At 36.3% G+C, this 13,143-nt stretch overlaps 1 protein-coding gene across 1 annotated transcript; it reads left to right on the top strand.

The window, feature by feature from the left end:
• Positions 1-8,586: 8,586 nt before the first annotated feature.
• Positions 8,587-12,507, top strand: LOC121768937 (serine/arginine-rich SC35-like splicing factor SCL28). Its single transcript, XM_042165551.1, has 7 exons — positions 8,587-8,866; positions 9,577-9,654; positions 9,735-9,899; positions 10,027-10,085; positions 10,289-10,331; positions 11,824-12,084; positions 12,257-12,507. Exons 1-7 carry the CDS (start codon positions 8,715-8,717, stop codon positions 12,264-12,266), a joined length of 768 nt encoding a protein of 255 aa, XP_042021485.1. The 5' UTR covers positions 8,587-8,714; the 3' UTR covers positions 12,267-12,507.
• Positions 12,508-13,143: the final 636 nt, after the last annotated feature.

The following is a 13,143-nucleotide window of genomic DNA, read 5'->3' as shown; positions in this document are numbered from 1 at the left end:
CATAAAGATAAAGAGAAATCCTCACCCTCGGCCTCTTCGTCCGAAGACGAGATGTCGAACACGACGTCGCCCTTGACGAGCTCAGACTCCGTGTATTGTTTCCTAACTATGGGAATCTTGTTGAGCTCGCCATCGAGCTCGTCCAACGGTTCAGGCCGAGGATGACGGATAACGGACTTCGGCCCTCTCCAGGGAAAACTAGGAGCCGCGGTCCTATCATAGTAGAAGAAGCGGTTTTGCCACTTCGGCCACTTCGTTTTACAAAAGGCCCTAAAGGGCTGTACAGGGATCAAGTAAAACCAAGACCCCTTCCTCTTAAATTGAAAGAATTTAAGGATCGCCTTCAAAGACAAATCCCTTCCTAACTTACGGAGTTCGGCAGCGAAGGCCGACAAGTGCCTCCAAGAGTTCGGAGTCACCTGGCCTAAAGGAAGCTGAAAAAAATCTAGTAAATCTATAAAGGCAGAAGGGAGGGGGAAACGAAGCCCGCATTCTAAGCTGGCCTCGTACACGGTGGCGTAACCCTCCGGCGGGGAGTCAGCCCTATGATCACCGTCAGGTACCACCGCCTTCCCCCCAGGAAAAAAGTATTTTTCGGGTAGGGATATCACAGTATCCTTACTCAAAATACTATGGAAATACTCTACGGTCTTCTCTCCGGACTCTTTCCGGCCAGAAGACCCCTTACCGCCTCTCCTACCGCTACCCGACTCCGAAGAAGAAGAAGAAGACATTTTTCTTACTTTTTGAAGGTGAAGAAAGTCTGAAGAAATTCTTGAAAGCGGAGAGAGAATTTTCGCAAAAAAGAGAGAGTGCAGAAGAAGCAGTCGCAAAAGTGCTTCAATGATGAAGAAAGGAGGTATTTATCAGATTCGGCGAAGATTTCAAAATCGTCGCACCGTTTCGAATCCCACCTTTTCAGGATTCAACGGCCGGATTTTACTGTCGCATTTAATGCGGCCACGCGCAAGGCACGTCCCCTGACGTCAGCCTCCCCCGTACCTTTATCAAAATGCCGAAGTGTCTCGCTTCGCCGAAGTGATTCACTTCGCTTTTCGGGGGGGGTAGTGATGGGGTACGAACTAAACCCTAGTGGCAAGCCCAATAGCAGTGACGGCCCATCAGCCCAAAGCCCCAGGAAGAGTGTCAGTTCGGCATTACCAAAGAGTTCGGTCCCAGCTTACAGCTCGGTAGCCAACCAATCAAGCTCTACTTCTTAGATCGGCAAAAGCTGATCGGCAAAGTTCAGCAGTTCGGTCTCAGTATTCGACCGAACTGGGAGATAATGGACCCATGCAGGATCTCCACGACTTCCGTTACACCCACGATCTATTTAGTGGTGTTAAGCAGTTATTAAGCAGTTATTACCCTTCCACGATCTAGTTAGTGGGGCTGCAAACCACGATCTTAATTCGATGTATAAATAGGACTTAGATCAGATAGACAGGGTTAAGCTCTCTAGAGATAAAATACCATATAGCAAGTCTGTGTTGTAAGCTGTAATCCCAGATCAAGCAATACAATCTTGCCCTCCCTTCTTCCCGTGGACGTAGATTTACTTCAGTAAATCGAACCACGTAAATTCTTTGTGTCGTAGTCTTTATTCTCTACCAGCATTTACTAACATCAGAAATTCGCGGATCCATCACCATGCACAATGGCGGACGTCCGCCACGTAATTCCGGCATGCCGATCGGAATTTCGCCAGGACGGGTGTCATTGTTGATGCTCTTATTATGAGTATTTCTTTTTCATGTGGTAGAAAGAGTATTTCTTTTTCATGTGGTAGAAACGTGCTTATTTGATTTATTTTATTTGGCGAATATTTCTTATAATTGGCTCTTCGCATTATTATAAGAACAAGTCCCGTTTTGATTCCAAAGTGTTTTGGATTTTTTCAGTGAATATTGTTTAGTTATTTGCGTGTGATGGATTTAGTTTTAAAATATTGCGACGGTGATGCATTTTGGAGATTTCGTTTTCGGGTCCAACTATATTTAAATTATGTAAATGTACTTCCTCCGTCTCATTGCTAGATTCTAAGGAAGATGATATCTTCCTTAAACAGCACATGATTTTATGCAGTTTTATTTCATGTGTTAGGTGTAGAGAGTAAAGTACTCTATAAGAGAGAGAATAAAATAGAGATAAAGGTGTTTCTATTTTTAGTAATGAGTCATCTTGTGTAGTACAAACCAAAAAGGAAAGTGGGTCAGTGGGAGTGGGACTAGAGTTGCCCGGCCCAGGCCAGGCGAGGCCCGAGAGTGTTGAGGCCCAGCTCGGCCCAGGACCAGGGTCTGAAACGAGCTGTGTCGGGCCAGGCTTATTTTCATATATCTCAACCCAACCCAGCCCAGACCCACTTGGTCAATGGGTCGAGCTAGGCCGGGCCGAGCTGAACTTGGCCGGGCTTTGACAATTTAATAATAATCAACATAAACAAAAAAAATTCTTAAATGTAAATACTTCGATTGTAAAATTACAAAAATTATTACAAGTTCGAAGAGTTAATCCGGATAATTTTGCCAATCAAAAGTAAAGTTTGGATCATTAGTACTTGGATAGTAATAATCCGTTATTGGAAAATAAAATCTCTCGATATCCGGCTCTTGATCTTCTTGTGCATTAATTACCAAATCTGGTTCGCCGTCTTCATCTTCTTGACCTTCTTCTTTCATTTCTGACATTCTATATCTTTCGAGCCTCTTCAACTTGTTCAATCGAAATTCTTCATCCATCCAATTCTTCAAAAGCATGTAAAATTTGATAGATTTTGGCGTCAATCGAGTTCTTCTATCTGTCTCTGTTCTTGCACCTGCACTAAAAGCACTTTCGGATGCTACACTAGACATTTGACATGTTAGTAGATCACGTGCAGTCATAGATAAAATAGGATAATTTTTTGTTCCATTTTCCTCCATATGTAGAATATCAAAATCCTCATAATTTTTCACTAAATCTAAGCTTAAATAATGTTTAAGCTCATTTGTTGATCTAGTACCAGAATCACTTTTCCTCTTTTTTATTTTATCTAAAGTGCATAACTAGATGAACAACCACTGCTGTTTTTGTTGGAAGAAGATGGAATAGCAGTTGTCAATGTATTTTTAAAACAAGAGGTATATGAACCAACTAACAAATTCAAATAATCCTCCAATTGATCATTTGTTATAGGATTTTCAATACCAAGACACGAGCAATATTCTTCAAGATAAACTTCACAGCCATCCTTTTTGCATCTCGGATAAAAAAATATAAGAAAAAATAGCACAAAAAGGAACATTTTGATAATACTTTTTCCATTTAATCTCCATCTTTCCAATAATGTCTTTCATATTTTCCATATTTCTATGCTCATCAAAATTTTTAACAATGTTAACCATTTCACGCAACATAATATTGGAAGTGGGATAACAACTACCGGACATAACATTAGTCATGTCACTAAACGTTTGTAAAAGAGGTATTAATATCTCAACAATCTCCCAATTCTTCTCACTAATAGCACTAACGCTAGAATTTTTTTCTTCTTTCATATAGCGTATTATTATTGAAGAATAGGGTTTAGCTTCCATTAACATTCTATAAGTTGAAGACCACCTCGTTTTTACATCAATATAACGAATTTTAAATTTCATTTTCGCACTTTTAACCATCCTCCTATACTTTTGCAACCTAACCGAAGATGATGTAATGAATAACAAACAATCTCGTATAAGATCAATATGAGGTCTAATACTTTTCATTCCATCACATACACATAGATGTAGGACATGACAAACACAACGAATGTGAAAAAATTTTGCATCAAAATTTGGCTTCAAAAATTTAATAAAATACTCTATAGCTTTGCCATTATTTGCTGCATTGTCTAATGTAATAGACATAATTTTATCACTTATTTCTCAATAATTCAAACAAGACATAACAGCTTGATATATAGATATACCATCATGTGGATGCTCAAGCAATGAAAAATCAATTATTCTTTTTTCCAACATGAAATTTTCATTTATCCAATAGGCTATAACACATAAATAATGCAAACCTTTTCTACCAGGCCATAAGTTGGTAGTTAAAGAAATTTTAGAATTTAATTTAGAAAACAATGTTTTCAAAGCAATAATTTCAAATTCATATAGTATTTTGTAACTATCTTTGTAACAAGTGTTTCGTGAAACACTTTTAAAGCGAGGTTGAGTTTTTTTCATAAAATTTGCAAAATATTGAGTTTCCACAAAATTAAAAGGAAGTTCAGCTCCTATAACTAGTTTAGCAAGTTCAATTCTCACTTCATCTTGTTTATATGCACAATGTATAACATTACCACTAGATGAAATATCTAAATTTTGTTGTCTACTATCATCTAATATGTCATTATCTTCCCAATTCTTGTGATGATTATTCAAATGTCTAGTTAAAGTACCAATGCCATAATTAACTTTAAAAGCATATTTGACCTTAAAGAGCTTACAAGTTGCTTTTTCATCATTCAAGGTAAAATAATTCCAAGTTTACATGCTGTGGCTGTGATACAGATTCTGAAAAAAGAGGAATAGACTCATTTTATGGCGTTCTAGAAGATGAACTAGGAGACATTCCCATAAATCTTTTCATTTTTAAAATATAAAATAGCCAAGAAATAAACAGACAATGAAGCTATAACAAAATTAAACAAATAAATCACAACTGGAGCAAAATTAGCTGTATAAAAAATCAACAGTAACAAATATTAAATTAGAACAGTTATATATATATATAAACCATGTGATTATTGGCAGTTCAACAACACCAAATCAGACAAATGATACTTCGATTGGATGATTCTCGACAACACCAAATCCACCAGATGAACAGTTGGATGAAGATGGATGATTCTCGACAACAATGACTGGGGATGCAGAGAATAAGAGTAAGAGAATTGGAGTAGGGATGAAGATGGAATGGAGAATACAATTACATGTATTTATAGGAGAATTAGAGAATAACAATTAAGATTATATCGTTGAAAACTTGGAATTGGAGAATCGAAAATAGTGAAAGTTAACTCCTCTCCCCTCCATAACTGATTAAATGAGAATTTTGGGAAGAAGGATCGATTGAGATACAATTGTTCCTGAATTATTACTGGAATACATAGGGGTATAATATTAAAGCAAAGAGGGAGAAGAAGACCGATGGAATGAAAATTGAGAATGGAGGCAGGATCTGGAACGCCTCATTTATTTACCAATCATCAATCTCTTTTTAATTAAGCGGCTGACACGTCACTTTTATTACTTAGAAACTAGTAATTTATTAATAGTGCATTGTCATTTAATATATTAGTTTTAATTAAATCCTAAACCTAACCATATTTAATTAAGTGAGTGGGTTGAAACTGGGTTGGGCTGAGCTGGGCTTGGGCTGGGCTGGGCTGCTAGCGGGCCGGTCATGGGTTTACAAATAGGCCCAGATGGAGCCCGTTACATTCAACAAGCCCATCCCAAGCCCGTTCCATTTCTCTGACGAGCTGGGTTGGGCCAGCCCGACCCAGTTGACAACTCTAAGTGGGACAGAGGGAGCAATAAATTATGCTAGAGTCAATATTTTGGATTCACTTATTTAACTTTCATCTGCCAGCTCGGTGCAGTTGACAACTCTAAGTGGGACAAAGTGAGCAATAATTTATGCTAGAGTCAATATTTTGGATTCATTTATTTAACTTTCATCTTTTGTGCTACTTGACGAATGTATTAGTACCATATACTATTCCGACCTTTTTGTGTGTCTTATTAAAATTTAGTAGTAGGAGTTTATACTTTGATAATGATAATGATAATGATAATGATAATGATAATGATAATGATAATGATAATGATAATGTGTGAATGGATGGTTGCATACAATTATGCTGCCTCAAAATGACCTCAAATTTTTTGCATGGAAAACAAAGAGTAAAAATTTGAAATATTCAACTGAATAAACTTCTCATGATTTTCTTCAAATGGCCTACAATTTTTTGTGGTCGACACAAGTTTAGCAAAGATCCACCAAACTATAATTATGAAAGCGGCCGACAAAAGTTTTTTTCATTTCTCTTCTTTGGTATACGACAAGAGTTGAATATCAATATTTCCCTTTATATTTCTCACTACTATGTGTTTTTTGTCACACGCGTAAAAGAGGTGATAAAAATTGTTCAAATCATCAATATGGCAAAATTGGCTAATGTTAAAAATTAGCAGTAAGGCAAAAAATCCTCAACCAAAATGGCGCCAAGATAAATTAAGCCATCTTTTACCTCAAAATAAATTTTGATCAATTAAATTGACATATAATGCTCACTCTTTGTAATCCAGCACAAACGAATCATATACAAATATAAAAATAATTTTTTTCCTTTTCATACATGTTAAGTATTCATATTTTTAGTTATCATATTTTATTATTCGTGTGAAAGGAGCGGGTGAAATCGTACACATAAGGTTTTTTTAAAAGCAAAAAATATCTTGCTCATTAACTAGGTGAATTTTTAATGCTACAAAATTAAAATGCGGTATGTATATGTATATGTGTGAGAGTGATGGATGAAATAAAATGGCGACATTATAGCGAAAGGAACATGTGAGAAAACGATGCCCAAATCCAATTTAGATCGTACATTGGGCATCAAACATTATTGTTCTCTTACTATTTTGTCTATTTGACTATTTACATTTTCTATTATCCCATATTTCTTTTTTTAGCGCAATTATATAATGCCACGATAGTTAATGAAATCAATCACTATCAGTACATCTATCACATACATTAGCAAGCTCATCACATCACATAAATACTTAAATAGAAAGATCAAACACAAAAAGCAATATGAGAAGATAAAATAGAAAAACAAGTAGTACAACTAAAAATACACCACATGAAAGGATATGTAGCTAAAAATGGATTTTGCTCATTGTTACAAAAGTTTGTATCGCCAACCCCAGGTGCCCCCCACCCCCGGCCCGACATCAGTGAGGGGAGGTAAATCACGGTACTCAGCAGCCCACTAGAGGGGAGAGTTCAACCCACTGTCCCACGTGAGACCCACCTCCACAGAGGCCTCACGCTTGTGCCCAAGAGATGGCAGCCTCCTAACGGTGGTAGTGGGATTCGAACACCCGCTCATTGTTACAGATCTCCACCCCTGGAGCCAACTGAGCTATAGCCCGTGCGGGCAAAAAAATGGATTTTGCTCGTAAAGTAAGATAGTGGAGAGAGAACAATTAATTTTGAATTTCAAATCTATGTTTGATTACATATATAATATTACATACAGCCTTTTATTTTAAGATGTAGATATCATTTTTCATTCGTCCATAAACATGGTTTTGTTTGTTTTTAAATTTAGTCTATCCACCCTAGGATTGCATAACTATGATTAATCAAGGTTGATATTTGTGTTCAATACTAAACTACATCTTGTTATTGCATAACTTGTTACTATCAAATATGAACCATATAGTTAAAGTACCATCAAACAACTATGATTAATATCACATGATTACCAAATTTAATTTGTTCATTGATAATTTTTTCAATTAATATCACATGGCGTACAATATTTTTTCGTGACAATTTGTATACATAACATTTTTCAAAAACCTTAAATTTCATATTAGTCATGAAATACCAATAATATATTTTCACATGAAGAAATTTGCATGGAAAATGTAATACGTAAGTATCTTTGTTAACTGTCATTATAATGATGTAATTTAATGTTACATAAATATAAATATAATGTTATGATAAAGTAATTTTAATATTACGATGGAGTGTACTTTCGAATTTTGTAATGGTACAAATACTCATCGCCAAATATAACTGTCGATATTGATATGCATATGATAAAGTAATTTCAAATTTGAATGGTGCGATTTGAGATTGTGTGGAATTACATTGAAAATTCTTGCATCTCAACTGTTTGTAAAAATGCTTAAGTATAAAACATTATGTTATTCTTGCTCAGAAGCATAACTTTTTTTGTGATGTATAATTGTACTGTGTTTACTAACTAATTCATGCGATGAGCGTGAAAGATAGAGAAAAAACGATGAAGGTCGTTAGGAAAAGGACGGTAAAATATGGTAGGAATATAAATAATAAAGATATGGTAAATCTTCATAAATAAATATGGTTAAGAAAGGTTGAGAAAATTTTGTATAAGGAAAATAATAATGAAAAGATTGGTGACTTGGTAGGAGCTGCTCACCAACCCTCGTTACCAATTCTCCTTAATTACATTAATGACTAATAAAATAGATGATCAAATAATTTATCTTCTTATAATAATGCATTTTTTCCATATAAACATTAACATAAACGATAACTATGTATACTGATATTATTCGTCGAATTGAACGTTTTTTTATTTAGGGCTAAAAGCCCAAAGTTGAGCCCATCATAGATAGGCCTTAGGTCAGGAGCAATCCATCGCAAAGGGGTTTAATGCAATATAACGAAACTAGAGGGGAACATTCGTAAATAGCCTAGTCTGAAGGGGAAAAAATGCAATATCCTCCTCCCTCCAAAACTTACCTCAGAAATTAGATAAAGGCGAAGAGATGAAACATTAACGAACCAATGCCACTCAATTTCTCATTTAGGGTTTCTGATTTTTGAATTCTGAATCCAATTAGGGTTTTGAAACCAGGAATTGCGGCTTACTTAGGTGACCACAAGCTGAATTTATGGCCAGGCATCGAAGCAGAAGCAGAAGCTGCAGCCGTAGCCGTAGCCCGGCCAGAAGAAAGCAATACGACGAGCCGCGCGACCGCCGCCGTGATCGTCGCTCGCCAGCTCCTTCCGGGCTCCTTGTTCGAAACATTTCGCTCAGCTCCAGGTTTTTCCTTTATAAAGAAGGCGTTTACTAGTGTAGAATTTCACGTTTGTAATGTTATGGAATGTGTTTGTATTTTGATTTGAAAATTTATTTGGGAAATTGAGATATGAATTTGCGGAGTTATGTGGTGTAAGGGTGGTAGAGAGGGGGAAGTGGCTGCTGATATCGTGTTGTTGAAATCTTGTAGCTACAAGGAATGCGTTGTATTATTAGGGCGTGTTTGATACTTCTCTCTGGAAAATGGCAGTCCGGCAAATTTTTGCCAAAGTGTTAGATAGGACTGGAAAGAAATCATGTTTGCAATCGTTTGATACTAGACGGAAAAAGCTCTTTTTTTCTAAAATGCATGTTTGATAACTTGGATTTTTCTTCGTATTAGAGAGTTCAATAATTTGTTTTAAGATCTCAACATATTGAATCTATTAACGATTTCTTTAACGTGATGATCTGCATTGAAAACCTTCTGAAGTTGCAGTCTATACTTGAATTACCAGTTTGCCATGGTTTGGTGGCCCTTTTCATCTATCTGCTAAATTACCAGTTTGCCATGGTTTGGTAGTATTTTTTACATTTGGAACCCTGTTGGTTCCATTGAAGTTCATCTAGCATTGTTAGTTGGATTGCTAAATTATTACCACATGCTTTGTCCTGGATTCGTAGTAGAGTATATGTTAAGGTGAAAGATTTCATAATTTCCTTTTTGATTGAAGGCCTGAAGATCTGAGGGTTCCCTTTGAAAGATTTGGTCCGGTAAAGGATGTGTATTTGCCAAAAAATTACTATACAGGGTATGCTTCATGTTTTTCAAGGTCATTTTAGTTGTTTAGTTGTTGCTGTCAAACTTTATATTCTGGTGACAAAAATTCAGGGAACCTCGTGGCTTTGGATTTGTCAAGTTCCATGATCCTGAGGATGCAGCTGATGCAAAAAATCACATGGATCGCACAGTTATTGGTGGCCGTGAAATAAGAATTGTGTTTGCTGAAGAAAACAGGAAAACTCCTCAAGAAATGCGTAGAGTCACTCGCACAAGGTTGTGATTGTGTTGCAGCGTGCTCCCTCTGTGGTGCCACTAATTCACTTTGAATATCTTTTCAGGCAATTCCAGATTGCATATTGTAAGTTTTACTGATCCCTTTTTCATTGTTCTGAATTTGAAGCTCACGTGGAAGCCATAGGAGACGAAGTCCATCATATTCCCCTAGAAGGCGATATCACTGTTAGTATATCTTTCACTGGGCAGCTAATCTTATATGTATTGTAACATGGCATGTATCTTATAGTCTGCAGTATCTAATATCTAAAGATTTTACATGTAAATAACTGCCCTTTTCGTATATTAGAACACTGGTATGAATGAACATTTGATGTTTTGCTTTGTCTTTCTGAGTGGTTGACTGTTTGTCGTTTCATAAATGGCAGCTCGATCACCACCACCCTCTCCAGCAAGACACCGTAATTCAAGGTCTGTTTTTGAAGTCTTGCCTTAAAATTTTCATTTGAATGAATACAGAAATACCTACTCGAATATTGATTGCTTGTGGTAATATTATGTGATTACCACATTAGTTTTGGATGATGTAACATCTAGCCATTCATACCATCTGATGGGGATATCTATTAATTCATTAACTGTATTTTTCTGAGCACCATATGAATGTTACAATGTCAGCCACATACCCAGGGCATCTAGACATGGTGGTTATTTTGAATAATGCTTTGTTATAGTGTTGAAGATGACTCTGTTGCCTTCCTTTTGGGGTTAAGACTTAATAGGATGTCAAGGTTGGACGTGTTTTTTCCAAGTACATTTTACTAGCTTCTTCAAATTTCTTTTGAGAATAAGTTTGATTAAATCCTAGTCATCCAATAGGTTTGTTAGTTTTGTGTTGTAATTTTGTTTTTCAAAGTATTGATGGGGTTTCTTTAATCAATTAGGATATACTATTTCATCAGCACATATGTTGCCTTTTAGCTAAATGTAAAACATTTTCTTTTCAAACTAGGGAATTCTGTTCGCAATTTAAATTTTTCTTGTAAAGGATTTGTGTAGAGTCGTTCTAGTTCTTCCATTTCCAGGGTCTTAACTTTAATCTCTTGCCACTACTTTCTTGGAGCTGTATCTGAATCTCTCTTAAGTTGACTGTTTTTCAGTGGATGTGAATGACAAAATCTTCTTATGACCTTATGTATGCAGATTTTAATTGACAAAGTGCGGTATAAAGAACTCGAAACTAATATCATAAAGTCAAAGCTTACATTATTTTCCATGCATCTCCAGAAGTTTCTAATTCCAATTCATCATGGATAATCTTCAAAATCCACGGAATTATGTTTGTTTATGCCTTTGAGCTTGTAAGGCTTTGCCTTGCGTCGGATACTGAGCTGACTTTGGTATGATAAATGTGTGAAACTATTCCAGGACTAGAGATCCTCGTTTATTTATTGTTTAGCTTTTAGATTGATTTCCTAACGCTTCACAAATAGTTGGCCAAGAAAGAACTCATCTGCAAAGAAGCAAAGCCTTTCAAAGTTATAATGAATGAAGTGTGGTGAAATTGCCCATGAAAAAGATAAGATGGGGTCTCTAAATGTCAGCACAAGGACAGCTTGCAAGTTTTGAGATGCTGATGCTATAAAGCCTTAAACAATGAGTGGATCAAAGTTTATAGTTTTTTCAGAAAGTCGGGAAAAGATGCAGGTAAAGGTCATGTCTTCAATCATTAGATTTTCCGAGGGAGGTTCTCTTGTTTCATCACTGTAAGGGCCACTCTTAAATTTTCCACCACTGGTTCAAATTAAATTGCGGAGTCTGTCAAATAAAATGGTTGCACATATGTATGTTCGTGAGCCAAGTGATTCATGATATGTCTACTGTCGTGTGTGCTTATATGTACTCAAAATGCTGGGGGTAAGTGTTTAGTAATTCGCCAACCTTTTTCTTATGTATTTGACAGAGATAGGGGCTATGGAGCCAGTCAAGGTCGCTACTCTCTACACAGGTCGAGATCTATGTCTAGATCAGTTTCTCCGGAGGATGACAGAGGTTACAGGTCCAGTGAGAGGCATTCCAGACCTCTCTTGAGATCTGTTTCCCCACTTGATGAGAAAAATCATTTGCCAAGCCTTCATTCCCCAAGTCCTAGAGAAAATGGACATGCTGGCTATGCAGGGAGCAGATCCCCGACTCCAGGAAGAAACTCTTTGAGCCCGGAAAGGTGTGTCAAATTTTAATTTCAATTTTCTTTGCTTGGTCCTGTTTTTTCCTGTTTAAATGAAGATAAACCATATTACCTTTTGTCTTTGCTGCTGCTCAAATTTATCTTAAACCAAACACTGCTGCAGTTCAATACATTGCCTTACGATGAATATTTCCTTCTTGCTGTGCAGGCATCGCTGAAGACACGTTCAGTTTTTCTGTTGTCATGACTTTGGTTTTCTTAGCGTCTCGGTTTCAAGTGTGGCATCCTTGTGTAGGTTGCTGACGATGAGCATGTAAATGAGGATGATCTGAGTTCGTTAGTTTGCTAGATTGTAGTATCTTTTAACGTTTTGAGTTTGTTTTGCTAGACCTTCATATGGAGTGACTGTGTTTTTTGGATTTAAATTTTGTCAGTAATATTAGCTTCTCTTATCGTCAATCAGCTTGCATTCTATAATGGTGATAATCTGCGGATGTAAGATCAAAATGACCCGTTTTGGTTATGAAATTCTTCCTCCTTCCACTCTAATGGACATATTTTTTGTCCTGCTCTAAATGATACTCCCCCTTCCACAATTACAAGGCCAAGTTTGACAGAATGGGCTTTTGTAGAAAATGAATGTAAAATATTAATGAAAGGTGGGTCTTATTTCTATATACTACTCCCTCCGTCCACAAAAAATAGTACACTTTGTGAATAACATGAGTTTTAATGTAGAATTGGTAAAGTAAGAGAGAATGGAAAAAAAAGTAAGAGAGAAGTAGTGTTAGTGGAATGTGGGGTCTATGTTATTTAATATGTCATATTTTTCGTGGACAACCAAAAATGCTAAATGTGCCCTATTTTTCGTGGACGGAGGGAGTACGTAGTTTATAATGAAATGTTCAAATTGTTCATTTGAAAAAATGGAAACCCTTCTTATTGGATGATCATGATGCTTCTAGAAAATGAAAATTGTTGATCAATGGAGGAACGCCATTTTTATTCAATAAGATACCAAAGTGGATGATTGACTCATTCTATAATCGTAGGTAATCCTTTGATAATACGGATTCCTATTTCTTAATGACATTC

This window comes from Salvia splendens, chromosome 15 (assembly GCF_004379255.2).
Source record: "Salvia splendens isolate huo1 chromosome 15, SspV2, whole genome shotgun sequence".
Lineage (NCBI taxonomy): Eukaryota > Viridiplantae > Streptophyta > Magnoliopsida > Lamiales > Lamiaceae > Salvia > Salvia splendens.
Note: the sequence above shows the minus strand (reverse complement) of the source record. Positions and strands in the feature narration are given on the sequence as shown.